Source organism: Ceratotherium simum, chromosome 35 (assembly GCF_057802395.1).
Source record: "Ceratotherium simum simum isolate JZ-2026a chromosome 35, ASM5780239v1, whole genome shotgun sequence".
Taxonomy (NCBI): Eukaryota; Metazoa; Chordata; class Mammalia; order Perissodactyla; family Rhinocerotidae; genus Ceratotherium; species Ceratotherium simum.
In genome coordinates this window covers 1701446-1729271 of record NC_141934.1, presented here as the reverse complement: position 1 = coordinate 1729271, position 27826 = coordinate 1701446, and the positions used below count along the sequence as shown (strand labels likewise).

General features: G+C 56.4%; 1 protein-coding gene and 1 pseudogene across 9 annotated transcripts; one reads left to right on the top strand and one right to left on the bottom strand.

Annotated features, from left to right (window-relative positions):
* LOC106803861 (Y-box-binding protein 1 pseudogene) overlaps positions 1-4504 on the top strand; it is a 42460-nt pseudogene extending 37956 nt beyond the window's left edge.
* SMPD4 (sphingomyelin phosphodiesterase 4) lies at positions 4350-27017 on the bottom strand. Of its 9 annotated transcripts, none has more exons than XM_087423787.1 (20): positions 26949-27017; positions 24849-24953; positions 23292-23378; positions 22260-22402; positions 22033-22108; positions 21342-21450; positions 21189-21241; positions 20461-20612; positions 18332-18464; positions 15971-16042; positions 12637-12723; positions 9657-9802; positions 8814-8904; positions 8424-8524; positions 7642-7805; positions 6947-7152; positions 6373-6606; positions 5967-6098; positions 5652-5780; positions 4350-5523 (listed from the first exon to the last, which is right to left on the bottom strand). In XM_087423787.1, exons 1-20 carry the CDS (start codon positions 27000-27002, stop codon positions 5194-5196), a joined length of 2604 nt encoding a protein of 867 aa, XP_087279913.1. In that variant the 5' UTR covers positions 27003-27017; the 3' UTR covers positions 4350-5193. The 9 variants fall into 9 exon arrangements, with proteins under 9 accessions (XP_087279913.1, XP_087279907.1, XP_087279906.1 ...); XM_087423781.1 differs by having other exon boundaries at positions 24849-24932; positions 26928-26957; XM_087423780.1 differs by lacking the exon at positions 26949-27017 and adding an exon at positions 26488-26637 and having other exon boundaries at positions 24849-24932.
* Positions 27018-27826: the final 809 nt, after the last annotated feature.

Genomic DNA, 27826 nt, shown 5'->3' with positions numbered 1-27826 from the left:
GAGGGCCTCTGCATTTGGCAGGGGACCAGCTGAGCTGCTGTGCGTTAGGTGGGAGGGGCGCCTATGTGGGGGCTGAGCCACCACTTGGTGGGTCCCGTGGGCTGCTGTGCTTCATGGGTGGGGGCGCCTTCTGAGCTGGCGGGGCGCCTTCTTGCCTGTGCTGTGCTAAGTCTAGGGGACACCCATGTGGGGGCTGAACTGTCACTCTGATCCCTTGGGCTGCTGTACTCCACAGGTGGGGGTGACTTCTTTTTTTTTTTTTTTGTGAGGAAGATCAGCCCTGAGCTAACATCTGATGCCAATCCTCCTTTTTTTCTTTTTTTTTCTTTTTCCAGCCCCGGGCTAACATCCATGCCCATCTTCCTCCACTTTATATGTGATGCCGCCACAGTATGGCTTGACAAGTGGTACGTCGGTGCACGCCTGGGATTCGAATCTGTGAACCCTGGGCCGCTGAAGTGGAGCGTGCGCACTTAACTGTTGTGCCACTGCGCCGGCCCTGGGGGTGACTGCTGAGCAGGTGGGGTGCCTTCTCGCCTGTGCTCTGCTAGGAGGAGGGGCACCCACCCAGTGGTTGAGCCACCACCACTCTGTGTAGAGCTTTCCTATGGGTGCTTACACAGGCTGCGCTGCAATTCTGAAACAGCTCGTGCAGGCCAGGCTGTCCCCACCTCCTCTTAGTCACAGGTGGCTGCTGTGTGAGGACCTGCTAACTGGCTCGCTGCAGCCAGCAAGGGCGATTGGTGCACTTACTTAGTTCTACTGCCTCCTGGGGATCCAGTTCACCCACTTTCAGGTGTATAGCTGTGTGGATCTCTCAGAAGTCCTGTTATGCTGTGCAGGGAATCCTCTGCTGGTTAATGAATGTCCATTTAGTTATAACCTAAAGGGGAGAGACTGAGGGAACAATTCACTTCACCACAATGCAGATGTCATTCTGTCACATCATTTTACATTTCCACCAGCAATGTGTGAGGGTTCCAATTTCTCCACGTCACCAACTCGTTATTTTGTGTCTTTTTGATTATGGCCATCCCAGTGATTGTGAAACAATATCTTATTGTGGTTTTGATATCCATTTCCCTAATGACTAGAGATGCCAAGTATTGTTTCATGTGTTTATTGGCCATTTGTATACCTTTTTGGAGAAATGTCTATTCAAATCCTTTGCCCGTTTTTAATTTTGGTTATTTACCTTTTTATTATTGAATTGTAAGTATTCCTTGTATATTCTAGATACAAGTGCCTTCTCAAATACATGAGTTGCAAATATTTTCTCCCATTCTGTAGGTTGTCTTTTCACTTTCTTGACAGTATCATTTGCAGTGCAAAAATTTTTAATTTTGATGAAACTGATTTACCTATTTTTTCTTTTGTCACTTGTACTTGTTTTTTTTTTTTTTGTGAGGAAGAGCTGCCCTGAGCTAACATCCGTGCTAATCCTCCTCTTTTTGCTGAGGAAGACCGGCTCTGAGCTAACATCTATTGCCAATCCTCCTCCTTTTTTTCCTTCCCCAAAGCCCCAGTGGATAGTTGTATGTCATAGTTGCACATCCTTCTAGTTGCTGTATGTGGGATGCGGCCTCAGCATGGCCAGAGAAGCGGTGCGTCAGTGCACGCCCGAAATCCGAACCTGGGCCGCCAGTAGCCGAGCGCACGCACTTAACCACTAAGCCACCGGGCCGGCCCTGTCACTTGTATTTTTGATGTCATATCTAAAGAGCCATTGACTGATGCAAGATTATGAAGACTGTCTCCTATGTTTTCTCCTAACAGTTTATAGGTTTCGCTCTCACACGATCTGAATGATTGGACAGGTCCCTTCCAAGGCAGTGACCTTGTTTTTCCCCAGCGATTTTTGTTCAACATTAGACTGAAAAGCCCTGTCCCTGTCCCAATCCTTGTCTGTGCATGTATAACTTAATTTATCCAAGAAGTTCATATTTTGGTTCCTGGGAGGTTACGAGCTGGATGTGTATATAACAGGTAGAATAAGTATTTGTCACAATGTATTTATTGGGCAGCTACCATGCTGCTGGAGCTAGAAAGATGAGTAAAATACCCTGCTCTTCCTCAAGGAGCAAATACACCAGTTGGAGATTCAGTCACGATATTTATTTTTCCGCATCTTGAAGGAAAGCAGTGGTAAAGAAGTACCTCTCTTTTATTTGTGGAGTGTGGGGTAAGTACAGAGGAGGGCACTAAATCCAACCCGGGAGGAAGGGTAGGTGGGTGAGAGGTGGAGGGAGGGTGAGGAGGTCCTGACTGGATGGGAGGAAGTCAGCTGGCTGAGGAGGCAGGGGGACTGAGCAGACCTTCGGAGACCTGGCCTGAGGACCAGGGGACTGTGCATCTGGCTGTGTGTGGTGAAAACAGCACCCCTTTCGCCTGGAAAGGGGAGCACGGGAAATCAGTGCCCAGCTGCTGGGGGCCAACCGAGGCAGAGAGCTGGCTTCACCCACCTTCCTGGGTTGCCTGGAACACAGATCTTAACGGGGAAGATTTCAGAGGCACAGACTCAGAGCTTTCCAGGTGATGTTCTGTAGAACACAGCATGCTCGAGATATTACCAGATGCCACTAGATAAACGCTGAGGAACAGCATAGCCCGAGAGGCTGGTAAGTTGCCGGGGCGAAGGCTCAGAACCATGGAGCTGTGGCTACTGTGCCCAGTACTGCCAAAAGGCCTTGGACCATGTGGTCTGAGAGGTGTCTGGATTTTGCCCTTTAGCAGCAGTAGGGATGGTGACCAGATGGCACAGAGTCGAGGTGTGAGTGGGAGTGGAAGTGGTAGCAGAGGGCACAAATCACTCTTGAGGCTCCTGGGAGAGGGGAAGAGAATGGCATGGCAAGGATTCCCATCCGCAGCCTCTCCCCTTGGATGTCCGTTTCCTCAATGTGTCCCCTTGTCCCCCCAACTGCTGTGACTCCAGGACTCGTCCCAAAGTCCACGCCCAGCCACCTGAGCATCCTTCCGATTGTACTTCTGCCTCTGCTCTTGGCCCCCATTCCTTGCTCAACTCTGCAAGAGAGCCCTTTGCAAACAACTCAGGATCATTGTCAAGCTAAGATCCCCACTGCCCTCACCTGGAAGCAGCTGGTGCCCCAGCTGCCCACTCTGCTCCTGCCTCCCTGGGCACCAGCCTCTCCGGGCAGTGGGCTGTCCTTCCTATGTGCTGTCTGCTCTCCTCCAGATACCACATCCCAGGCCCCTGACCACTGGACCGTCCCCTCCTTGACCTTACCATTCTTCTCTGCTCTTTATGACTTCTGGGCTCTGCACCACAAGGTCCCGGGGCAGTGGGTGGTCCTGCCTGTTCCCACTGTGTCCCCAGCACAGCTGAGGTGCACACAGTAGGTGGCTGTTTCACAGTTAATGGATGTGTGGGTGAAGTAGAGCATTTCAATTTTGCTTTTTAGGGTGCTGGAGAGTGTTTTCAGGTGAAGAACAAAGAGCACGAAAGAAATGTGGATGAGAGTGGTGTGTGGGAGATGAGTGAAGCCATGGAGAGAGATGGAGGGTCAATGGGGACACCCCATCCTCATGGGCAGGGGTGGACGTCCACTGGTGGTGTCAAGGGGAAAGAGTACCATTGCTATCTGACTCGAGACCATCATCTCACAAAGTGTGTTCACGTCCCTTCTCTTGACTTAGAGTCTGGTAACAAAACCCTGTCATCTGTACGATGCTCACCTGGGGCTGGTCAGTGCAGCTCAGTGCCCAGGTGCACAGGCATGACCCTTTGAGCTTCTGGAGCCACAGAAAATGCAACACATGTCCTAGGATCGTCAGCTTTTCATATTGAGGCCAACTCTGACCTGCTGAGAAGGCAAAATCCGCTGGCTCAGCCCCAGCTCCAGGACTGTGCTGGCTGAGGCCCACTCTGCCCACCCTCGCCCGGCCACTTCAGTGTTACACCCGCCTTGGTCTGTTGCCACTATAAATGAATGCACTGTCTGTCTGGGTGACGACAGGGTAACCAGTGGTCTCTGCTGTTCCCGAGTGCTCAGTAGGTGACTGCACTGGAGGCTGAGCCCAGGCACCACAAGACTCAGGAGGAAGAACGGGTTTACTCAGATCCGTGCTCGGTTACCAATCTGGTCTGATTTTTGGTCACAGGCCCCAAAATGCTGTTATTGTGAGTTTACATCAAAATACAAAGCCCCACATTTACAGTTTGAAAACTTAAAAACAAAAGCAGGCTTGGTGTAAAATTACACTTGAGACATTGTTCTTTCCAGTATGTCACCTATGTGGTGAAGGGAGGTGTTCCAGACCTCGGGGAACGATTTCTGACAGGGAACATTGTTGTGTAGCGTGAACATTTAGGCATTATCAAAAAGTTCCCATGTCTTTGAGCACTGAATTTTATTGAAGATACAAACAACGCTTGGGACCGTCTTTGGCTGTACACCAGATGCCCAACTGCGGCGGCCCTGCCGCATCCTCTCCACCCACAGGTACGAGAGCCTTGGACGAGGTGGGGGTGCTGGGCGGCCGCTGAGCCAGGGGCTCACTGGCTCGGGGGCTCGAAGGGAGCCAGAGGTGGAGCACTGTCCCCTGAGCACCTGTGCTCCTAGAGGATCTTTTCTCCTCAAAAGGGAATCGTATGGCCCAGCCTTGGAATCGCTGGGAGAACACCCCTGCTGGAGAATAACCCTGCTTTGCCAAATGTGGCAAAATTTAGCTTTAAATTTAAAATTAGGAATCAGAGAACCATCATCTAATTTTCTCAGCAATCTCTTTTAGGGTCTTTGATTCTTCCTTGGAGCCAGAGGCTGAGCTACCGTCCTGGTGTCACCTGGGGAGAGGAGACTCCCGCCACACACTGCCCACCTCAAGGACAGCATGGGCAGAGGGCCAAAGGCCCTCCCGGGGATGCACTGACTGCTGAGCTTCACACGGCTAAACCTTCAAATGGCTAAAGAAGAGACAGGCCTTGAGAGCCACTGCACGGTGGGGCCTCCAGCTGAGGGGAGAGGTGAGGGCCTGGTGGTCGGGTGACTTGTGACCCTTTGATGCTGTGCCCTTCTCATTTCAGATTCTCTTCCAGATGGTTCCACAGCTGTAGGAAAACATCCTCTAGAAGCTCAAAGGTGACTGGGCTCAGGCTCAGAGGTGGCCTTCCAGGTGCAAGGGAGGGGCTATTTGACCATCCCCACTGACCTGCCCAGGGACATGGCCAGCCCATGGTCAGAGCTGGTGCAGCTTGGCCCGCTCAGTCAGCAGCGTCATGGCCATGGCGTAGAGGAGGTAGCCCAGCACGAGGAGGAGGGTGCAGGGCAGGGGCCCAATGCAGAAGAGAGAGGCCACAAAGAAAGCCAGCAACAGTGACAGCAGCGTCCGGTAGCTGCCTAGGAAGCGCAGGCTGAGCCTGGGGCCTGGGGCACGGCTGGCCGTGTGACCCCCCTGCACAGGGCTCAGCAGGTGCCTGTCCCCCAGCCCGGGCTCCGTGAGGTGGTAGCGACAAAGGCTGCCGAGGAAGTCGGCCCGGGAACACAGGGCTGCCATCTGGCCTGCAAACTGGAGCACAGACAGAGGCAGGGGGAGTGGGCACAGGCGGGGGCTGCACTCTCCCCTGGGCTCTCCCCAAGGCTGCAGGATGGGAAGGGGACGCGGAGGCGAGGGTCGGCCCTCCCGCCCACACTCACCCTGCAGTTGATGGCGGAGGACAGCCGGAAGAGCAGGCGGACCAGGCCGGCGATCTCGTAGCTCCGTATGGGCTGCAGCTCCCTGTCCCCCTGGTACTCGATGTCAAACCTGCGCAGCCCGTTGATGATCTAGAAGCAGCAGGAGACGCAAGCCCCAGGTGAAACCCAGGCCATGGGCAACCCAGAAAATACACCTCTGCTGACGACTCAGAGAAGATGTCTCTGCTATGGGGGTGATGGGGAGATGAGGACAGGCCGGTGGGACCAACAGCCATGCTGCATGCAAAGCCAGACCCCTCCAGGATGTAGCCTTACCTGGTACCGGCCCAGGGGCGTGAGGATAAGTCCGTCCTCACCCACAATGCAGTCTGGGAGCTGCTTCCTTCCATTCTCGTCCTGAGCTGTCCCCAAGGCAAGCGTGAGCTGGGCGAGCTGGGCCTCGCTGAGCTGTCAGAGAAAGCCCTCTTGTGAGGCAGCAGCCGCTTCTCACCACCTCTTTCAGCTTCAAAGGGGAGGGAGGAGACTGGTGCTCAACCCCCGGGCCTCTAACAATGACAACGAGGGGACCCAGATATGACACTGAAGGTATGGGCCTGCACCTCCCATGAGATGAGCCCGTGTGGTGAGAACCACACCAGGTCCTGGTATGTGGCTGGTTCCAGCCAGGCAGCGGGTGAGGGCCGCCGGAGCAAACCCTGGGAGGGGAGAGCACGGCTCATACTCGGAACATCTGGCACAGGTACTCCAGGGCCTTCTCCAGGTACTCATCCGTCTTGCGGATGCTGTCCTGCCCCATCTCGTCCAGGTCGTTGGCCAGGTAGGAGCTGTTTGTGTCCACGGGGCAGAAGCCCAGCCACGAGAGAAAGGAGTGGCCGGCTGCGCTCTCCCCACACTGGTCAGAGATGGACTTGGCGGTCTGCTTGGCCTGCGTGATGAGCTGAGCCAGGCGCAAGACCTGTGGGGCAGATGGGCAGGTCAGCCAGCACTTGGGGGGCTGCCTCACACCACCCAGCCACCAACAGATCGGTGGAGAGGGCCAGGAGGGGCGGCTTCTGTGTGATGAGGATTTTTCAAGACTAAGATGTGTGTTCTAGGTGTGGAAAATTTCTAACAAACACTGCCTTTACTATCACAATACATCAGATTTCACTGAACAAAAAGGGGAGGAGGTATAGCAGCATCTACTCAACACCCAGCCCTCCTCTTCTCCTTTCCGAGATACGCGGCTCGTCCCAGGCACGCTGTCCCGGAGCCTCGGGACACCCTGTGGCCCAGCAGAGCCCCGACTCACTCACCAGTGTCCGGACCTCGGGCCCGAACATCGGGGTGTACTTGCAGTCCTGGCCCTCCAGGCCGTAGACGTGGCTCTTCACCTTGAATGAGGTGTCAGTGATGGCCGGTGGCCACGACGACAGGAAGCTGCCGGTGAACATGGGAGCTGTGAAGACGCGGTGCTGGCGGTGGGGGATGACGAGCTCAGGCTCCAGGAACAGCTGCTCGCCTGGAAGGCAGGGCCCAACCCTGGCTTCAGCTTCCAAGGGCACAAAACACCCAGCTGCCCCTGACAGGCTTACTGAGCGCCTCTGAAAGTTTCTTTCTGAGTGGGGTGACTGCGTGGCATGGGGCCCCCACCAGTCTCCACAGGAAGGCCAACTCTTGCCAAGAGGAAGCCAGAGAAAGCAAGGCCTAACACAGCCAGCTAAGATGACAGTGTGACAGGGACCAAGATCGCCTCCTGATGCCACCACCAGGATCACCAGGGAGACACAGCTCAGAGCTCTGCTTCCCCTCCCGCCAGACACACCTGCAGCCACCAGCCCAGCACCACCAGGGGAAGGAGGGGAGCAGCCAGGCTCAGACAGTCAACCTGCCACTGTGTGCCAGGGCTCCGCACACCACCCTTTGCTGAGGCCACCCACAAGCCCGTGTGGCACATGCAGGGTCCGTGGGTCCCTCTCTAAGTGCTGCTTGCTGCCGGCTAAGGGCTTACCTTTCTGGATCATTTCAGCCAGGTTGGGCTGGGCAAAGACTTTGGCCACTCGGAAGACCATGAGTGCGTTCTTGGGGCTGACCAGGTCAGTGCGGAGTGCGCGGCTCAGGAAGCCCACGAAGAGCTTGGTGTACATTAGCAGGTTCTCCTGCACAAAGGGTGCCCTGGGGACCGGGAAGTGCATCAGGGGCCAGACTTCCTTCTGGAGGCAGGGCTGCACGGGCCCTCGCCCCATTGCGCCCCCACTCTTCCTTGGGTTCCAGACTCTCCCTGGCCACGACCTCATGGAGGCGTCACAGACGGTGGCTGAGGGGGCCTGGGGTGCAGGGGAGGAGGCAGGACAGAGGCAGGTGAGACTAGGCCCCCTGAGGATGAAGGAATCCTCCACAGGATGAGGCCCTTTCCAACAGGATCCAGGCCACCATGGCAGAGTTGCTCGGGCACCAGAAGGGTGCACAGGGGAAGGCGGTCAAGAGGAGGAGGTGCCAGGGGCAGCCAGGGGTTAGCTGTGGGATGCTGGGGAGGCGGTGGGGGTGGCTACCATGCAGAGAGCTGGTGAGCAAGGGTCTAGGGGTGGTTTGGGGGTGAGCGTGAACCATACATCTGGGATGATTACGGCAAGGGGACAGCTTCCAGGGGAATTCCATCCCAGGGCCCAGGTGAGACAAGCCAGGGTCAAGGAGCGGGCGGCCCGTGCTCCCACCCTGAGGGACTTCGGAGAAGACCCTCAAGAGGCCCTCGAAGCAGGTCCCCTCGGGGGAGGAGAGGGCACTGGGGCTCACCATCTCTCCGACACACACCGGGCCTGGCAGTCGCTGCTCTGAGCCTGCTTCTCAGGCGCATATCTCCAGGGCTGCAGGTAGCTCAGCCACATCTCCAGGACCTGGGGAGACATGTGTGCCCTGAGGGCCAGGTGGCTGGCACTCAGGTGGGCTATGGGCTGGGGCTTTGGGCCAAATCCTTACGTGGCATGGAGCCGGCCCCCTGGAGGAGCTCAGGTGAGCAGTGGTGCGTCCCTAGCTACGCGGCTTCGGCTCTGCCACCTGGTTCTAGTCTCTTCCCATGGCCCCCAAGAGGGAACAGCTGATTCCCTCCCATGTCCACCCCACAGGAAGTCCCTCATCAGGGCACACGGAGGGCAAAGGTGAAGGTGTGCCAGGGCCGACACTCACGGCTCTGAACGACGCATCCAAGGGCCAGTGGCCGAAGCAGTGCTGCAGGAAAAGGTAGAGCTTCTGCTGGACAAACCTTGGGACAGCAGCCCTGCAGCAGAGAGGGGAGGGTCACCTGCTGTTTGCAAGGGTCGGCTTGAGCAGGGGTTGTGCCGGGCATCCCCTGGAACTAAGGCCTCCTATTTTAGCCCCATTCTTCAGAGGGAAAAACCAAGGTTCAGAGAGGTTAGGGAACGTCCCAAGGACACACAGCACACGTGCCTGATCCAGCATGGCTCCTGTGCGCACCTCAGCGTGGCCTGCCCCATGCAAGTCGCCCACTCTGCCAGCGCCAGTGGCCCTGGGAGTCAGGCCACCACTCCAGCCTTCTCCTGACAGGGGGAGGAGGAGGGAGAAGCGTGGAGCGCGGTCTTCAGTGACCACTGAGCTACCTGCTGTGGAGGCGCTTCCAGCCCGCTGGCTTTCCTGGGTGCTCGGGGACACTGTCAACCAGAGCTCCCCCTTCTGCTCAGGGCTGGGGAGGAAGGACAAGACGGAGCAGCAAGACGGGCCTCTGCCCAGCCAGCCTGGCTATTCCCACTGAAGAGGGCAGGCCTGGAGGGAAAGGCCACCGCAGCCGGAGAAGCAGCCGGGCGGCCCCTACCCCCTCTGGAGCCAAGACTCTGGGGGCCTGAGGGGAGGTGGTGGAAGACAGACCCAGGAGGGGTCAAGGTGACTTCCCGCCTGCCCCACCCTGCAGAGCCTCACACATCCCGGGGAGGGGTCACTGTGGGCAACACATATGTGTAGGACAAGGAAGTGGCAGGCTGGGGACAGAGGCCCTGCATACAGCCCGGTACCCACCGTTTGAATTCCTCCAGGGGGCTGGCGGCGTGGGAGTGAGCAGAGGGAGAGAGCTGCTCGGCCTTCAGGCTGTGAGAGAAGGCGTGCAGGCGCTTCAGCAGCAGGCGCACCACCAGCACGTGCTCCTCGGTGGGCGTGAACGACTCCTAAGGTCGAGGAGGGAGTGGCGTCAGGACCCAGGTGGGTCTGGGGGAGGGCTCCTGGTGCCCACAGTGCTCAGCCCCCAGGTCTGACCCTGCTCAGCCTGGGCCCCTCTCTCTGCTTCCCTGACAGGAGGGGGGCCGGGCTGGCAGCGGGCCCGCCACCAGGGTGCCACCCGCGCCTGCACCAGGCAGACGTGCCACACCCCACTGGGTGTAACTGCTGGGTCTGATGGAGACCTGCTCAAAGTGGCGAAGCGCTTGGCCCAGCGCCTGCTGTGCCCCCTGGGCCGGCTTCCTAAGACAGACACATCTGGCAGGTGCTTCCCTGAGTGTTGCAGACCCCTTTCCTGTACCCATTGTGGGTGACTCGGGTCACTGGTGCCCATCTGGGTCCTCAGGGTCCCCACCTCCTGGCCAGCTGGAGGAGGAAGAGTAGGGGCCAGGGCACGCCAGCATCCCACTGTGATCTGGACTCGGGGTCTCCTGCCCACCTCCCAGGCATGTGCAGACAGCTCACTGGGGCCCACGGCTTCCCTTTCGGGTGAACCACTCCCCAGTTCCTTCTCCCCCGCAACCCCCACCCTTCCACCTGTCCCTCTCCTGGACCCAGCATGTTAGGGGCTCAGCCCAGGACAGCCCTTCCTCCCTTGCTAATGGACCTGTGGTCAGTACCACCCCCAAAACAAGCGAACCCTCAATCTTGTGAGCCAAACTTTCAATTCAGAGTCCATGAAGGATCTCTAAGAGGAAAGCCTGTGTGCTGGCTGTTCAGCGACGGAGAGCTGGGGGGGGTGGGGGAGCGGCAGGGCACCTGAGGAAGTGGTAGATGGCATTGCTCCCAGCTCTGGGGCATCCACACCGACACGCTCCTCTCCCCCTCACCCCAGGCCCCTGGGGCCTCCACAAACTTGACGGAGGAGCTTTTGGTGGCCACATCCAAATCCCAAGCAGTGCTGAGGCTGGCACAAGCCACTCTTCCTGGCACATCCAGGGCACAGCAGGACTCTCACAGGCCCTGAGCAGAGGAGGCCCCCCAATGGGTGCTAAGCCCCTGCCCTGGCTCCGCCACTGCCCATGGCCCCATCCACTCAGCTCTGTCATGGAAATGCCTCCACAGGCCCAGGCAACACACCCCACAGGTAGCTATATCTGGGACGGAACTCTGGAGGTAGTTTTCTTCTGCTTATCTATATTTTTAAGTCTTTGTGCAATGAATTTGCATCATTTTGAGGAAAAAAGTATGAGATATTTCAATAAAAATAATATTAAAAGGGTATTGAAGACTGTAGGGCACCACTGCCAGGCTGTGACTCCCCATCGGGAGCCTTCCCCTCTCTCACTCCTGGCCCCTCGCCCTGACCCTGGCCACCACCCCTTCGTGTCAGGGGAGGTGAGAGCACCAACTTGGAAACAAGGACCCCCTGCCCCATCTACCCTCACCCTTCTGTGGCATTGCTAGAGAGCCAGACTCCCCCCACATGGCCCCAGCAACCACCCTGGAACCCTCTCGGGCTATCTTATCTCTAGGTTTGTCAAGTCAAATCTCTTTTCTTCCAGCTCCCTGCCCTCCTGAGCCAAATCCCCACGGGAGTCTCTGGCCACAGCTGCACGCGGCCTCCTCCCCCTTTTAAGGACCCTTTCCCAAAAGCCGCAGCGTTTCTCTCTAGGCCTGGCTCTCGGGAGCTCTGCATGCCCCTCCTGGGGCTCTCAGCTCTCCTGCCGTGGAGGTGGAGGCAGCCAGATGCTTCTCCAGGGACCCTGCTCTTAGCCAAGTGAGACCCTCCCCAACAGAGGCCAGAGCGACACCCACTTCTGTGCCCAGCCCGCCCACACCGGCCCTTCTGGACCATTCCCTTCCCTCCTCACGGCAGCTGCTGCTTCTGAGCAGGAAGCCCACTGTGTGCCGTGCTCAGCATCCCATCCCAGCAAACGTGATTTCTCATCTTGTTCTCAAGGTCAATGCTGTGTGCTCCCACCCAGGGTGAAGGGACAGGCCCCCAGCCACGGACACGATATCAGATGCCTGATTCCGTGGTTCCTGCCCAGACTTCCTGGCACTCATCTCACGAATCAAGGAACTACAAGGTTGTTGGCCTGAAACACCCCACAGCTCTGAACTCCACTCCACTGACCTCGAGTTTGTCCACACACTGGTCATTTCTGCCCAAGCAGACCATAGTCCCCATGAGATCACTGCCGGCTCCCGTCCACCTCTGGAGGACTCCACAAGAGGCCAGGTTCACAGGAGAAGGCCGGGCCCCGGATTGCCCAGGGAAAGACAGCCTCTCCGGGCTGGGGGCCGAGCCCCGTGTTCTCCCCACTGCTCTGCCTCACGCACGGGCTCGGGTTGGCAGAACTGTACCCCCTAAAAGTCCCAGGGCCTCCACACCTTCGGTCAGTTCCTGAGTACCAGGCCTGCACTGCGGGTGAGTCAGGCCACTGCAAAGGCCGCACCACTTCACTCCCTCGAACTAGGACCAAGCACAGAGCCCTCCAACACTCGAGAACTTGCGACACCTCAGCTGACTTATTGGCTTATAGCTTGGCCAGGTAGATTCAGTGACCCCCCAGCCAGGTGGGGTCATATGCCTCGCTCCCTGCCACATCCTGCACATCCCAAACCCAGGCTAGTCTGCAAAGCTGGGGGCTGGGCCAGGCTGAAGGCTGCCCCTACGTCTCCCACCTCACACGCGTGGGCCTCATTCTGCCTGGAACTGGTCTCTGAATCACCCCCAGCCGGCCCCCTGTCAGACCCTAGCTTTACCGCTGCCCTGATGTTAGCTCTGTGGCTTACACCACGGGCAGGTGTGAAGGGAACAAAACAGAGCGGCCAGTACTTGGTAGGCGTGGAGGGCCTGGAGGCTGGGTTGGGCAGGGCTGCGGAGGGCGCTGGAGACACTGAGTCGGTAGTGCAGAACCTCCAGCTGAGAGACAACAAAACAGAGGCCAAGAGAAGGGGGGGCAGAAGAGGGGCGGGGGGACAGGAGAAGGGAAGGGGAGAGTGGGGAGAGAGAGAAAAAAGTGAGAACGGGCCCAGAATTAAGGAGAGAAAACAAAAAACAAAAACAAAAGCGGTCAGTGACAATCCAACAACCACAGTGCAGCAGCCTCAGGCCTGGAGACACCCCCTCAGCGGCCCAGACGGAGCCCCGCCCTCCTGGTGGGCCAAGCCCAGCCAGGCCAAAGGTGGGGACGCTCCTCCACCTGCCAGGCAGAGGGATGAGGGACAGACAGACCCTCAAGGTCACCTGGGCAGCCCCTCAATGTCGCTGGGGCCTGAAGACCTCTCCAGCTCCCTGAGGTCAGCCAGACCCACTCTCCTTCCAGAGGGTCCCGCCCTCCCCCAACCCTGATCGCAGTGCACGCAGTGCATGCACGCTGCAGCCCGCCAGGAGCCCAGGGGCCTCGCTGGGACATGCTGCTGGCCACCAAGGCCCGGAACGCCCTGAGGCTCAAAGAAACTTTTGAGGAGCCAGTTCCAGACGGAGGCCTCTCTGCCCAGGAAAGAAAAATATGTAATTTATTGGACTTTCCTGGATTGTCCCAATGAGAAATTTACCAAATCGGTACATGATGTGATCAATTCCTGGGTCTAAGATCCAATCAGTGTCCCATCCTGAACCGTTCTCTCTGCCTGGGGCCTGGTTCCCAAAGGCAGCACAGGCTCACCCGATGTCCTCCACACACCACATTCCAGAAATGGTTGAAGCGGCCCACTCATCGGTTCTAACTCTGGGAAGACCAGCCTCTACCTCACCAGGGCCCCCACCCTCCAGATACACACAGCCTGCCATCAGTCCCAATGTCAGAAGCCCCCGAGAACCTGGCCGGGGCCACACACACCCAGAGGCAGCTGGAACCCTGAGGCTGGGACAGCCCGGGACAGTGGGGACACCAGCTGAGCGGCTATGCTGTCTGGCTCCACCCCAGGGCCCTCAGGCCTCCTCCCTGCAGCGTCCAGGCCTGCTGAAGCAGCCCCTTCAGCCAAGTGCAGCCCAGAGCCGGCCCGGCACACATCCTGCCTGTGAGGGCCATGCCTCCCGCCCGAGCAGCGTGCCCCACCAGGCTTCACACAGGACAGGTCAGAGCACGTATGCCAGACTCTGAGGAGACAGGCACAGCCAGAGACACACAGAGCAGGCCAGGAAGGAGCACAGCAACGAGGTGTCGGCCCTTCCCAGCCTTCCTCCAGCCAGACCCGGGCTCAGCTGCAGCTCTCAGTGAGGGATCAGGGAGCACACGGTTCCCCCGTGGGGTCCCTGCCCCTGCCTGCGGGAACACAATGCAGGCCCCACAGTGGCCTGCAGGGCTGTGGCCGTCCTTACTGCCCATGGGCCCCTCCAGAAGCCCCATTCAGGAAGCGGGGTGGAGTGGGGGCCTGGGCCTCTAGGGAGCGAGTATACACTGGATCCAGCCATGGACCCTCTGTGGGACCTCCAGGAGCTGCACTTCCTGCATCCCTAATCCAGGAACAGGGACCCAGGGCTACACTGGGACTGGCAAGGATCCCACACGGCGCAGTGCAGGTCTGAATAAACAGCAAGGGGCCTCGGATGAAACCGACCTCTGAGGCCGCCTTTCCCAGATTCCCACATGCCCTGTTTTCTCAGGTTTTGTTTTTCTGCCTCAATAGGAAGCAAAGGGCAGAACCTCTCTGGGCACCTGGTGGGGCCTTCACAGATACGCCCCACTTCCAGTCATTCTGAGCAGCTCTCACCCGCCCCTTGTTCTGGCCAAGAGGAAGCAAAGGTGGTGGAAAACGGGAAGGACCCCGCCCTGGCAGGCACAGCCTCCTGCACCTTCCCCATGCAGACTCAGAATCCTCCCAGGAGACAGCCCAGAAGGCCTTTCTGGCTGGCAGATCTACTGCCAAAAATTAAAGTGGGTGTGGTTCCACTGGCTCAGAAGAGAGAAAGAGCAGACAGGAAGCGAATGCAGCAAAGTGGCCTCTGCAAGCCACATGCATAGGGGCTAAGCAAGGCTCCCAGGAGCCCAGGGGAGAAGCCTCTACCCCCCAACTACCTGTGCACCGGCCAGGTACATGCAGCAAGTCTGCTTGGAAGCAGGAAGGCAGGGCAGGGGCTCTGTGATGTGAGAGGTCCAGGATGGAGTCCCCCTCACTCTCCCCTCCTCCTGTGTGATGCCAAGGACAGAGATTTGGGGTGCTCTGCACTTTAAGAGAGCAGTGGTGGGGGCTGCACCCCAAGCGTCCACACAGCAGAGCACTGGGGCCGCAGAACTGGTGGCCAAGACTCTGCAGCAGGAGGAGAACCAGCGCTTCTCCCAAGAATCACAGAGGACAAACTGCAGGCTGCCCTTTTCAATTTTAACCCAGAGATCCTTAATTCTTAAGGGAGCCCTCGAGAACTGTATCTGGCAATGACAAAAGCCAAGTCTGAGGAACAAACTAGTGCACAGAAGCCTTGGACTGCAGAGTTATAGGCCAACGCTGCTTGCAGCAGGGCCCAGGTGTGCGGGATTGAACCGCTTCATGGAGAGGGAATCTAAGCGCCCATCCCGCCACTTACTAAGTGGACACAACCGTGCGACCCTGAGGAGTCCAGCAGGCAGCAGGGACAGCGACCCCAGGAGGGTGCCGGGGACTCAGCTGCCTCCACGCCTCTGCACATAAGTGTGCTGCCCAGCGAGGGAAGGGGGAAAAGGTGAGGAGGAGACAGGCCAGGCCGCGTGCAGGAAGGTGTCAGACCCCACCCACCACAAACACAGCTGCGCGCCGATGCTCTGGAGGAAGTGGAGGGCAGCGTGGGCCCCAGGGTGGACGGAGGCTGCCGAGTGCCACCTCAGCGGGAAAGCAGGAGGCACTGAGATGGTAGAGGGGACAGATCCGGACGTGACTCCCAGAGGCATCTCAGCTCCCCCACCTCCAGAGCACGAGCACCACAGCCTCATCCGTTCCCGCTGCCAGGGACGGGGCTCTGGGAGTAGCACGGTGGGGACCTCAGAGAGGACAGTCCTTTAGCCCTCAGGGCGCACACCCAGCACAGAACAAAAGCCACCTGCTGTTCAGCAACTGACTGAGGGGTGAAGGTGGGTTTCTGGTTCCCCTTATCCAGCCCTTGTAAACCAGCTGTGATCGAGGACAGGAAGCGGCAGGTTCACCAGGCACCAGGGCTGGAGCAGGAGATGGGGAGACAGACTGTGGCAACATACCTTGGCGTGAGGGGACTGCATTTTTTGGTACATCTCCAAGGAATAATGATGAAGCCACATTTCAACAAAAACCTGCAAAAGAGCATCAGCTGCTCAAATGATTTTCCACAAGGGCGTCAACACCATTCATGGGGAAAAGGACAGTCTTTTCAACAAACGCTGCCAGAAAACAGGATCCCCACATGCAAAGGAATGAAGCGGGCCCCTTACCTCACACTATGTACAAACAATGACTCAAAGTAGAGCAAAGACTTAAAAGTAAGAGCTGAAACTATAAAACTCCTAGAAGAAAGCACGGGGAGAAAGCTTCATGACATTGAATTTGGCAATGACTTCTTAAATATGACTCCAAAAGCAAAGGCAACAAAGGAAAAAAAATAGACAAATTGGACTTCAAGAAAATTAAAAACTTTTGTGCATCAAAAGACACTATTGACAGAGTAAAAAAGCAACCCATGGAATGGGGGGAAATATTTGCAAATTATGTATCTGATAAGCAATTAATATCCAGAATATATATAGAAATCCTAAAACTCAGCAACCAAAAAAGAAACAACAACCCAACTCAAAAATGGGCAAAGGATTTGAATAGACATTTCTCCAAAAAAGACAAACAAGTAGCCAATAAAGACATGAAAAGATGCTTAACACCACTAATCATTAGGGCGATGCTAACCAAAATCACAATGAGATACCACCTCACATCCATTAGGACAGCTATAATCAAAAAAACAGAAAATAACCAGCACTGGTGAGGATGTGGAGAAATTGGAACCCTTGTGCATTGATAGAAGAAATGTAAAATGTTGCAACTACTGTGGAAGACAGTATGGTGGTTCCTCAAAAAATTAAACGGAATACTGGACAGTCCAGCAATTCCACTTCTGGGTACATACCTCCCAGAAATTGAAAGTAGGGTCTCGAAGTGATATTTGCATATCTACGTTCATAGGAGCATTATTTTCAATAGCCAAGACGTGTAAGCGACCCAAATGTTCATCAACAGATGGATAAACAAAATGTGATATATCCACACAATGGAATATTATTCTGAGACATGCTACAATGTGGACGAACCTTGAAAACACTATGCTAAGTGAAATAAGTCAGTCATAAAAAGACAAATACTGTGTGATTCCACTTATCTAGGCACCTAGAGTAGTCAAATTCACAGAAAGAGAAAGTAGACTGGTGGTTGCCAGGGGCTGGGGGAAAGGGGAATTGAGGAACTGTTTTTTAATGGGTACAGAGTTTCAGCTTTACAAGATTAAAAAGTTTTGGAGATCCATTGCAACAATGCAAATACACTTAACACTACTGAACTGCACAATTAAAATGGTTAGGACGGTAAATTTTATGTTCTGTGTATTTTACCACAATTCCAAAAAAACTTTTTTAATTAAAAAAAAAAAAAAAGCATCAACGTTTCAGTCCAGGAAACAACTCTCTGGTTCTGCCCTGCAAGCCCAGGTCTTGGTCACCTGCCCTCCCCACGGGCTGGCAGAGCCCAGAGCCCACATTAGCTGTGAGCCAGGGGAAGCACCGGAGCCCCCTTCTGTGAACAGGGTGATGATTCCAGCTGTTCGACCTTCTGGTGCTGCTACAACAGTAACAAGGAAGCCTCAAAAAGCACAGCAACCCACACGCCATGGGTCATGTACAAGGTAGGAGGGACCGAATCCCATCTTATCCACATTCCAGGTGTCGATAAGCAATGCTCTTGGTTATCAACTCAGCCCCAGAGTCCAGGCTCAGAACCGGCCAAATTCCTCTGAGCCGTGCTGGGAAGAGACAGATAGGCCTGGGAGGCGGCCAGCGGTGCGCTGCGGGAGGGAGCCAGCCCAAGCCTGAGGCAGAGTCTGGAGCCCGCACGTGGCAGACAAGAGGCCCTGCCATCTCCTGTTTGGATCCTCTGACACGGAAGGGCAGGGGCGGCTGCCTGACGACCAACGGGAAGGCTTCGAGGGCCCTCTCTGCTCAGCATCATAAGAATGCTGCTGGGGCAGGGTTTACACCTACACAAGGATCACAGGAACCATCTCCATCGACATGGGAGTGGGTCAGAGAGGCAGGGAGAGCATTTACATGGATCCACTGGAAACTAAAAGACTGGGCAGCAATTACATCACCATGAGAAAAAGAAAACTCTGTGGACAGGGAATCCTGGGATGAAAAACACGGCCAATGACATATAAGTTAGACCAGTGGGTAAATTTCTTGTCTGTTTTCTAAACGTCACAGCAGGAAAATACTAACAATTTAGAACCATCCCCAGGATGACGGGTAGTCTTTAGGCCTCTGCCCCATGGGGTGGAAGGTGGCTGAGCTGTTTATTTGGAAATGGAAGCAGAGAAGACTCACCTGGAGCAGAGTTTCTGACCTCCAGATCTCGTGGGAGGCAGGATCTGCATTCACAGATGTCTGATGAGAGATGTGTCGCTTCAGAAGGCTGGTGTGGTGGAGGCCGTAGGAAGCGAAAGGCATGGCTGGTGTCCTGAGGGAGACAAAGAAACAGGCCTTAGGTAGGGGCTCCTGCTGGCATAACCAGGGGCAATCTGGACATCAAAATCAACTACAGCGGTTAACGATTACAGCCTGTTGAATCACACAATGACCCCCAAGTCTGTGTTGATATATATAAATAAATAAAAGAAAAGTCTTCCTTACCACAGAGTGCCCACTAATAAATGCAAGAGTGATGAAATCAGAAAATCATCACTTGGCAACCAGCCTATTAATAACTGATCTGGCCGAGGATCATCAAGGGATGCAAACACTAGCGATAACTGCATAGCCTCAGTATATTTTCCCACTAAATCCCCCTTGTTAATTAATTTACGTACAAAGTACTTATTTAACTTTACAGCAGGAAAACCTGGACAATACCCCTTAGCCCAGTGATCAAGCTAATGTCCCCAGTGATGGGGTACAGACACCCTGGGCCACGGCTGCAGTGCTCCTCCCAACAACATCCAAGCTGGGCCTAATCCCGAGGAAACACCTGAGAACACACACCCAGGCTGCATGCTTTACAGGCATCAAGGTCAGGAAAGACTGAGGGGCCATTCCAGACTGATGGGCACTAGAGAGACAAGTGCACACAGCAAGTGACCCTGCACTGGGTCCCAGCCAGGCAGCGGACATTAGTGGGGTAGCTGGTGAAACCTGAGTGGGGTCTGAGGATTAGATGGTGGCCTGGTGGCAATACTAACCCCCTGACTTGGATAGAAGTGCTGTGGTTATGAAGCAGACTGCACTCGCTTTTAGGAAATACACTCTGAAATGTCAAGAGGTTATGGGGCATCATGTCTGTAACTTACTCCAATGGCCCAGAAAGAAACCTACGCAGATAAACAGAGAGAGGACAAAACAGTTCAGAAATCTAGGTGAAGGTCTCTAAAAGTTCTTTATGTTGTGTGTAGCAGCTTTTCTGTAAGTCTGAAATTATGTGTTAAAACAAGCAAACAAAATTGGGCCCAGAAAACCACTTGGCAGCTTAAGTCTGCCTTGGAGAGGGCGTGAACCTGCCCCCCCCCAAGTCCCCCTTCTCGGCTGCAGCATCATCAACGTCTGGGCAGCCTCTCCCCACTTCTGTGCCCCACCCCCCACTCTCCTCCTTTCAATTCCTTTTCCTCGGGGACATCTGTCCACACGGGAATTTGGGGTGATGGCATGGCACGTGCCAGCAGAGGTGGGGTGGGCAGCACCTGCAGGAAAGACCCTGCCTGCAGCCTCCCAGGGAGGCGGTGGGTCAGCGAGGTTGAGGAGGGGTCAGAGGAGCACAGGCGGCGGCTGCCGGGGCAGGAGGGTCTCTTGGGGAGAGTTGGCCCAGAGGTCCCACGTTTAGGGTGCATTAAGGCCCCAGTTCACCCTCGGGCCGAGGCTGGCTGCACAGCCCCCTCCTGCATAGTGCAGCCGCAGCCCAGCCTGCTTGGACTGGCACAGAAGGCTCTTCACCCCAGGACCTCTGGTTCAGGCCAAGACCTGGTGCTGGAGGCCAGAGAGATGCCAACTATTCTCATTTGTCCACGGGTCGACCTTCCACGGCCTGCCCACAAGTCCTTTCTCTCCAGAACCATCGGCCTAGAACCATCAATCAGCTCTCAGCTTCGTGTCCCCCGCCACCCTGCTCACTGCCTCCGTGTGGGGCTTGGGTGCCGCGAGTGGTGAGGGCTGCTCCAGGTAGAACACAGCCCATTCCCACACCAGAGCCAGGCCTCGTCAATGCGACCACAGGACCCAATGGTGCGGGGATGGCTCCTGAAAACCAAAACACAGAGGCCTCCCTCACCCCGTCCTCCAGTCTGTGCTAAGGCAGCTTAGGTTGGGGAATCTCAGGCATAAGAAAAACTGGGGAGCCCTGGAAAAAGAGGGGCACCACTGTTCCCATAAGCAATACCCACCGACTAGGCCACTGCCTCATGGAAGGGCCAGGCCTTACTGGCTAACAGCAGGCACAGGCCACCTCAGGCACCAGCCAAGAGTCTTACCTGGGAGCTGGTGAGGGGCTGGGCACCCCCGGACTGGAGGAGAGTTGGGGGAGCACGCTGCCTTCCGTGGGCAGGAACCATGATAGGTACCTGTCCACCAGCATGAAATAGGCACAGTCTGAAGTACGAATGTGCAGGGCCCCAGGGAGTGGCTGGAAAATGAAACTGACGTTAGCATGTGGCTCTAGGTGTCGCCCTAGGCCGCTGACCCCAGCAACTGCAGGCTTGACTCATAACACAGTGAAGCCCTGGGACGTGGACTGCGTCCCCGAGGCTGGTCCACAAGCAGACAGGGCAATGTCAGAAAAGCACCCACCACAGAGGGCCTGACTAGACCCCTCAGTCCTGCTGGCATGTGAACCCCTGGGCACCTCCACCCTGCCCCCATGCCCAGCAATCACCTTCTGTGGGAAGCCTCCCTGACGGCCACTTGGGGTGCCCAGCTCACCCCACACTGCCTGTTAAGTCAGCCCAGCAGTCTGTGGTCCTCACTAAATGAGGATGGCCTGAAGGGCAAAGGCTGCAGCAGGAAGGAAAAAAGGACCCGGAGAACGGAGGTGGGAAGGGAAAAGGAGAAATGGAAGACAAGGAAAGGTCGACCGCTGGCTCTCGGGCAAATCCAAGCTCCCCCTCCTCTGGGTGACAACAAGAGCCCTGGGTCACGGCCCCCCACCCTTCACGGGGGGCTTTGGTAAAGCAAACTGTGCTCAGAGGCATCCTTTCTGTACCTTTTGAGTGATGAGGCTCAACGCAAAGAAGAACAGGTAATACTCAAACGGATCTGATGGCAGCGTCACGGGCCAACGGCAGGGTTGTTGGGCCACCCCCCAGCGCTGCGCTGACCACCACAGCCTCCCACCCTTGGGGTCGACAAAGGATACTGAGAGCCAGGTTCAGGCCAAGGCCCCCTGTGTGGGGGAACTGGACCTTGTTGTGGTACAGAGGGCTGTCCGGGAGCACGCGCTCCTGGATGGACGCCTTCACAGGGCCCTGCGGGGAGAGGGAGGTGGGCTCGTGGGCAGGTTTCGGCACGGTGCCCCACATGCAGTGCAGCCCTTTGGGAAGGCCATTGAGGAGACCAGCACATGGACCCCACCCATGGGACCAGTGCTGTCTCTGTGTAGCGATTGAGCAAAGGAGCCTTCACTTAGAACCCCTCATATCACACTCATAAAGATCCGCAAACAGCAAGGGCAGCAGCTGTGCACACTTCTGACCTAGCTAGGCACTTGATAAATCCCATCTCCTTTGCATTTCATACCCACCGAGCAAGTCACCCCTTAATTTGCCACTGCCAGCCTGGAGACTCAGAAAAACAAAGCAACCAGTCACACGGCCCCGCTGTCACCAGGCAGCATGGCGCCTTCCCCACTGGCAGAGTTTGGAACGAACTCTAAAGAAAAAGCACCACTGAAGTTCCAACACGTGGTGCCTCCTGAGCCCTGAACAGACGCTGTAGCATTCTCCCGCCTACCGTCACAGCCCCTCTGTGCCCCCGCCCACCCACCACTACTGCAGCCGCTCTGTGGGGCTCTGCCCCAAGAATGGCTCTCACCACCACAGCTTACTTACAGGCAGGTAGGAGACAGGAAAGTCAAACTTATAGTCTTCAGCTTGAAGTTTATAAACCAACTTCATCATCGGGCCCCTGAACATGAAATTAAACCAACAAACACAGGGCAAATGAACTACAAACTATCTTGCTTTGATTGTTTTTTAACTTTGAGCAATACAGTGATTTAAAAATGGCATCACCACGAGAAAACATCCAGCCCCTCTCGGGTGACAAACCTACCTACCCAGGGTCTAGAAATTCCATCGCAATGCTGTACTCTACAGGGCTCACACGTCCCTGTAAGCAGCGGAGGTTCCAGCCGATGAGGACGCCATCCAAGCTGCCGAAAATGCTCTCTACCAGCCATGGGAAGATGGCGTGCAGCTCCTGAAACAGCGTGCCGAGGAGCTTCGGGCAGGCCCGCCGAGGACCAGAGCCCAGTGCCGGGCTGTGTGCCGTGTGGGCCTCCCTGGTGCAGCTCCAGTCCTGCACCATGTGCTGCCCCCCTCCCTCGTGGGCCCTGCACTCTGAGGATGTCACTCCCTGGTTCAGAGACCCATGGGACCAGCCCGGCACCCACAGGAACCTGATGCAGCAGTGCCAACAGGAGGAGCAGCTCTGGATTCTTTCGCTGTGGTTACATGGCACAGCGAGCAGAACTGCTCACACGTCGGCCAGTTAACTAAGTCAGTCTACGATTACAAGGCTTTTAAAAATGTCAGAAACTTCTGATCTGAAGAGAGTTTTATTAAAAAGGGCGGCAACATTCTTTCTCAGAGTGAGCCCCTGAAACCATGACTTACTGCCATTTGGTCGTAACTCCTTGTCCAGACTGGCTTCCCGGACTTACACTTACTATCTGACAATTCCGGGTGTGATGTAAATACATATTTTCAGTATTTACATCAGGGTTTCTCAGCCTTGGCACTGTTGACATTTTGAGCTGGACACTTCTTTGCTGTGGGGGCTGTCCTGTGCATTGTGGGATGGTTACCAGCATGCCTAGCTTCTACCCACTCGATGCTAGTGGCACCATAGCCATGTGACAACTAAAAATGTCTCCAGACATTGCCAAGTATCCCTGGTGGGATAGAAGCATCCATGGTCGAGAAGCCCTAATCTACATGTTCACATGTTTAAATGTGTCTATGAACATGACAGTCACACTACTAGGTCAGGCTTCTGTGTAGGGCAGTGCTCAGACATGGGAATCAGTAATAATGTTTTTCAAGGAGCGTATTCGACATGCCCCAGAGAGACACTAGCAGAGATGTACCTTTGCGGGAAAATCCTCAATGACTTTAACCAAGTCTTGGCAGCGCTGTGCAAAGGGCTTATTTGTAGAGTCAGCTTTCAGGCTAGCCTAGAGGACAGAACAAATTGAAAAAATCACGAGCATATTCGCATTGCAGCTTTTGCTGATATTCTGGCTCGATTTGTAAAAGAAATTCAAGTGCTAGGCAGGAGTTAGACACAGAGCATTAGCCTGATTCTCCAACACCTCATCCACCAGGTCATGTGTGTGTCAGTGGCCTAAAGGATGCTACCAGAAAAGAGGTGAGGTCCTATGCTCTCTAGATGAGCGATGCTCAGGCTTGCTTCCCAGCACCCTCCCTCAGGCAGTCCCAGTTACCTGAGAGAACTGCACATTAGCAGAACAAAACTGACTTCCACCCAATCCACAAGCAGGTGGTCAGCTGCAGGGTCAACCCCGCAGCCAGGAGAGGACCCCTATGGAGTAGGGCACCCCTCACAGACCACAGAGTACTTACCCAGTGTGCACACGTCAATTGGAGATTTCCCACAGGACTGACCACCTGTGATTTACCCCACTGTGATCACCAGTGAGAATGCCCAACAAAATGAGGGTGTCATTTGTTGTCACTTAAGCCCTCTTAACCACAATGTCCTTTACTCAGTAGATAATGAACTTACTGAATTCATCACCTTAAGAAACAAGGCAGGCTAAAAACCACAGATGGCGTCAGCCAAATGCCGATGTGAATCATGAAGGTGATGGAGAGAAAACACTCAGGACAAGAACTAAGGGAATGTATCCAAGGCCATGGGGTGCGCGGAAAGCACGTATGTATCCTGACTCCATGAAGTAAAGAAGCCTCTGTACAAATGGACAAAGATCAGGAGGAAATGCCAGAATTTTAACCAAGAGGGCTTTCCCAAGGCTATCTCAGGCCTTGTCCACCTCCAAACAGGGGTAGAGTCCACGGGGCTCAGTCAGAGGCGGAGACCTGGGCTGTTTAGGCCATGGGGCAGATGTGCTGGCTCTAGAGGGTGCACTGAGGAAGAATGTCCTTCCAAATAAATGTTACAAAAAGTATCTTCTGAGAGCTGAAATTAGAAACTTTCATCACTGATATTTGCCTCACACATAACTTCTCAGGATCACGTTTACTACTTAATGTACAGTTCTGGTGGCCCCCAACACAGCAGTGTCCCTCCATTTTTCACTGATGACAGTAATGATTATTAGAACACCTCACTTTTGTGTAAGGAATTACAAGACACAAAAATTTAGATGTACATCTTTTTCACTTGCTCTTCCTCATACCCTGGGAACTAGGAAAATGGCATTTGAATCAACTCGTATTACAGATGAGAAACCCAGGGCTCAGCGGTTGAGTCAACCCAGGGTCCTGCACCAAGAGGAGGCAGAGTCAAGCCTAAGGATTCTAACCCCGAGTCCTTGTTACTTCCATCACATGCCCCCAAAAACAACCACTGGAGAGTTCCTGAAGCCCGTGGAAAGCACCCTCCAGGGTCTCAGCTACAGAACCATCATCACGCTGACACTCACTCATGCAGCTGGACTCACCAGTAGGAAGCTGGGCTGCTGCAGGTGAGGGAACGCCATGGCAGCCTCCCGTGGAGAGTTGGAAATGGCCGGTTCAGGTGAGCACTGTGGAAAAGCAAAGAGGACCTCTCGCCACCCGCCACACCACAGAATACTGCCTCGCTTCACAGTGCCCAGGAGAACACGTGTACAACTCAGCACACACTGCTCCGCCAGGCCCACGTTTCACAGAAGTGCTCTTCTGCAGTCCACAGTGGCCAGCCTCTGAGCCAGGTCGTGGCAGGGAACACTTGGTAACGCTTGGTATCGCTTGTACAGCACTCGCTATGAGCCAGGCCTGGTTCTAAGGCTCTCCACATACTTCTCATTTAGTCCCCGGTGGTAGGCAGAATTCTAAGGATACCCCTCCAAGATTCCCGCGCCTGGTTATTCACTCATACACTCATCTAGGCAGTGCCCTGAAGGGATTCTGCAGACACAAGTCAAGTCTCAAGTCGGTGGACCATACGATACAGAGCAGTCCTGCCTGACAGCCAGTAAGGAAAGGGGATTAGTTCTACAACCCCAAGGATCTGGATTCTGTCAACAACCTGAATAAGCTTGGAAGCACATTCTTCCCGAGAGCCTCCAGACAAGAGCAAAGGCGGCCAACACCTCGACTTTAGCCTTGTGAGACCCTAAGCAGAGAACCCAGCCAAGCCTGCGCTTCTGACTAGACAATTGCGAGATAATACATGGAGGTAGCTTTACGCTGCCAAGTTTGCTAAGCAAGAATAGAAAGTCCATCCTCACCACAAGCCTGCACGGTCAGCACAGATGAGGAAATGGAGGCCGGGAGAAGGTAAGTCACTTGCCCTCACCCAGCTGGTAAAGGGCAGAGCCAAGACTCAAACACACAGACCTCCTCAGGACTCTCTCACGGAGACAGGTGGACACGTCTCCTCTGTCTTAGCTGCGCTGAGAATGAAGGAGGGGTGAGCAGCTCCCCCAAGGGAGCCCTGGAGGGAGCCGTCAGAAAATCAGGACCAGCTCCCAGATTCCTCCCTCCGCACCCCGGTCAGACACGGAAAAGCCCCCGACTCGGAGTGGGCAGAGAGGAAGCACGGCGAGTCAGGGGCTACCGACGGCTTTCCTGCACAGCTCTGCCCACCGCCCGCCGGGAGGGCGCCGGGGTGGCAGCTGGCGGTGGACGCGGCTGGGAGAGGCCGGGGCGCGGAGGCCGTGCAGGCGACTGCGAGGCGGAGAGGAGACGCGCGTCTCCGCCACTCGGCAGTCTGGACACCCCCCGGGCCTTCTCAACGCTTAACCAGCGATCACCTCAGCTTTAAGGAGGACTTCGGTCCACGCCGAAGTCCGGAGCCCGGCGGTCACGAGGACACCGCGCTCCTCCAGAACGACCAAGGCGGCGCCACCTCCAGACCCGCGGGCAAAGGGCGGAGCCTCGGAGAAGAGGGGCGCGCACCTCCTCGCTCAGAGCAGCCGCAGGGCAGCGGCTGCAGGAAGGAGCCCAGAGGCCCAGAGGCGCCCAAAGGGGGGCTCTCCCTCCCCGCCCCGCGGTCCGACCCGCCCGGCCAGGCCCGCCCTCCGCTCCCCGCTGCGCGGCCCCGAGCGCCCTTCCTCCCGCCGCCTCCACACCCGCGCCCTCGCGAGCGGCTCCCACCTCGTCGGGGGTTCTTCCGAGAGCGGCAGCCTCAGTCCACGCCGCTCGTGCCAAGGCCTCCCTCCGGCTGCTCCGGAGCCGAGCAGCCCCCACTGGGGCTCACAAGCGGCCTGCGAAGGGAGCCTCGGGGCCCCGTCCTACGGATGAGGAAACAGAGGCTCGGAGAACTCGAGCCCCACGGGGAGGAGGGCTCGGCCGGGACCCACACCGCTGGGTGACCCGAGGCTCAGCTTTCACCCCGAGCTCCCTTCCGCCGGCCCGTTCACGAGCGTTAACCGAGCACACGAGGCGGGCGTGAGAGGCGGCAGGAGGGCGCGGCCGGCCCCGGGCTCCCCGCCGGCCCAGCCCGGGGCTCGCGGAGGAACCGAGACGGCTTCGGCTGAGGTTCGGGGAGGCCGCCAGGATGCGGGGCGGTCCCGCGCGCGGCTCCCGCCACTCACCTATGGGGTCCACGGCGTCGCTCGCCTCACGGACGGAGGCCACCATTCGAGTACCGTGCGCCGAAATGTCGTCATCAAGCTGCGCGAGGAGTCACGCCCCTTGGCCTGGCGGGAAACGCGCTGCAACCATTGCGAGCGTGGGGTTACTTCGAAAGGCGCGTGCGCAGAACGAAGGCCAGCCGGGTTTATGGCTGCCACCTCTGGCTGCGCGTGCGCAGGGGCAACAGCTTCGCCCCTTAGGCCTGAGCTCACGCACTGTATCCACGGCAAGGACTGCGCGTGCGCGTAATGAGAGGCCATTTATCAGGGCCCGCGGGGCGTGCCCGGTAGTGGGGAACCGGTGCAGAACGATTACGCAGAGTGTGTTGACTGCCCTTCCTCCGACAGGCATTTATTGAGCGCCCACTGTATGCCAGGCACTGCGCTGGGTGCTGCTTACGTAAGCGACCGATGCAGCCTAGTAGGGAAGCCCTGATCGCCGAGGAGCGGGTCTCTGGGGTCGGCCACGTTTTCCCCCACATTTAACACACCGCCCGGCACGTACGTGTCTGCGGACAGAATGGCCGAGGGGAGACGGAGCTGTACAAGCTGGCCCAGGCGGCGGGTGGCGCCATCGACCCCGACGTGTTCAAGTGAACGGGCGAGGGGGCGCTGCGCTCGGCCGACCCCCGACACTCCTGGTCCCCAGCCCCGCCCTTGTGGGACCCCCTTGAGGCCCAGCGTAGAGTCGGGGTCTTGAGGGAGGCGGCCACGCCTGGCCCGGGCGAGGAGGGCTCCCTGCGCACCGTGTCTGCTCTCTCCAGGATCCTGGTGGACCTGCTGAAGCTGAACGTGGCGCCCCTCGCCAGTTGTTGAAGTCCATGTGTGCCGGGCAGAGGCTGGCGAGCGAGCCCCAGGCC

What these genes read in the sequence shown, in the direction of transcription:
- SMPD4 (XM_087423787.1), bottom strand. Translation starts at nt 27,002, where the DNA reads ATGACGACATTTCGGCGCACGGTACTCGAATGGTGGCCTCCGTCCGTG. An exon ending in AGGCCCTCCACGCCTACCAA is followed by an intron (nt 9,803 to 12,636) that starts GTACTGGCCGCT and finishes CCTCGACCTTAG; the next exon opens with GAGTCGTTCACGCCCACCGA. An exon ending in ACCTGTGCCAGATGTTCCGA is followed by an intron (nt 6,099 to 6,372) that starts GTATGAGCCGTG and finishes TTTCTCTGACAG; the next exon opens with CTCAGCGAGGCCCAGCTCGC.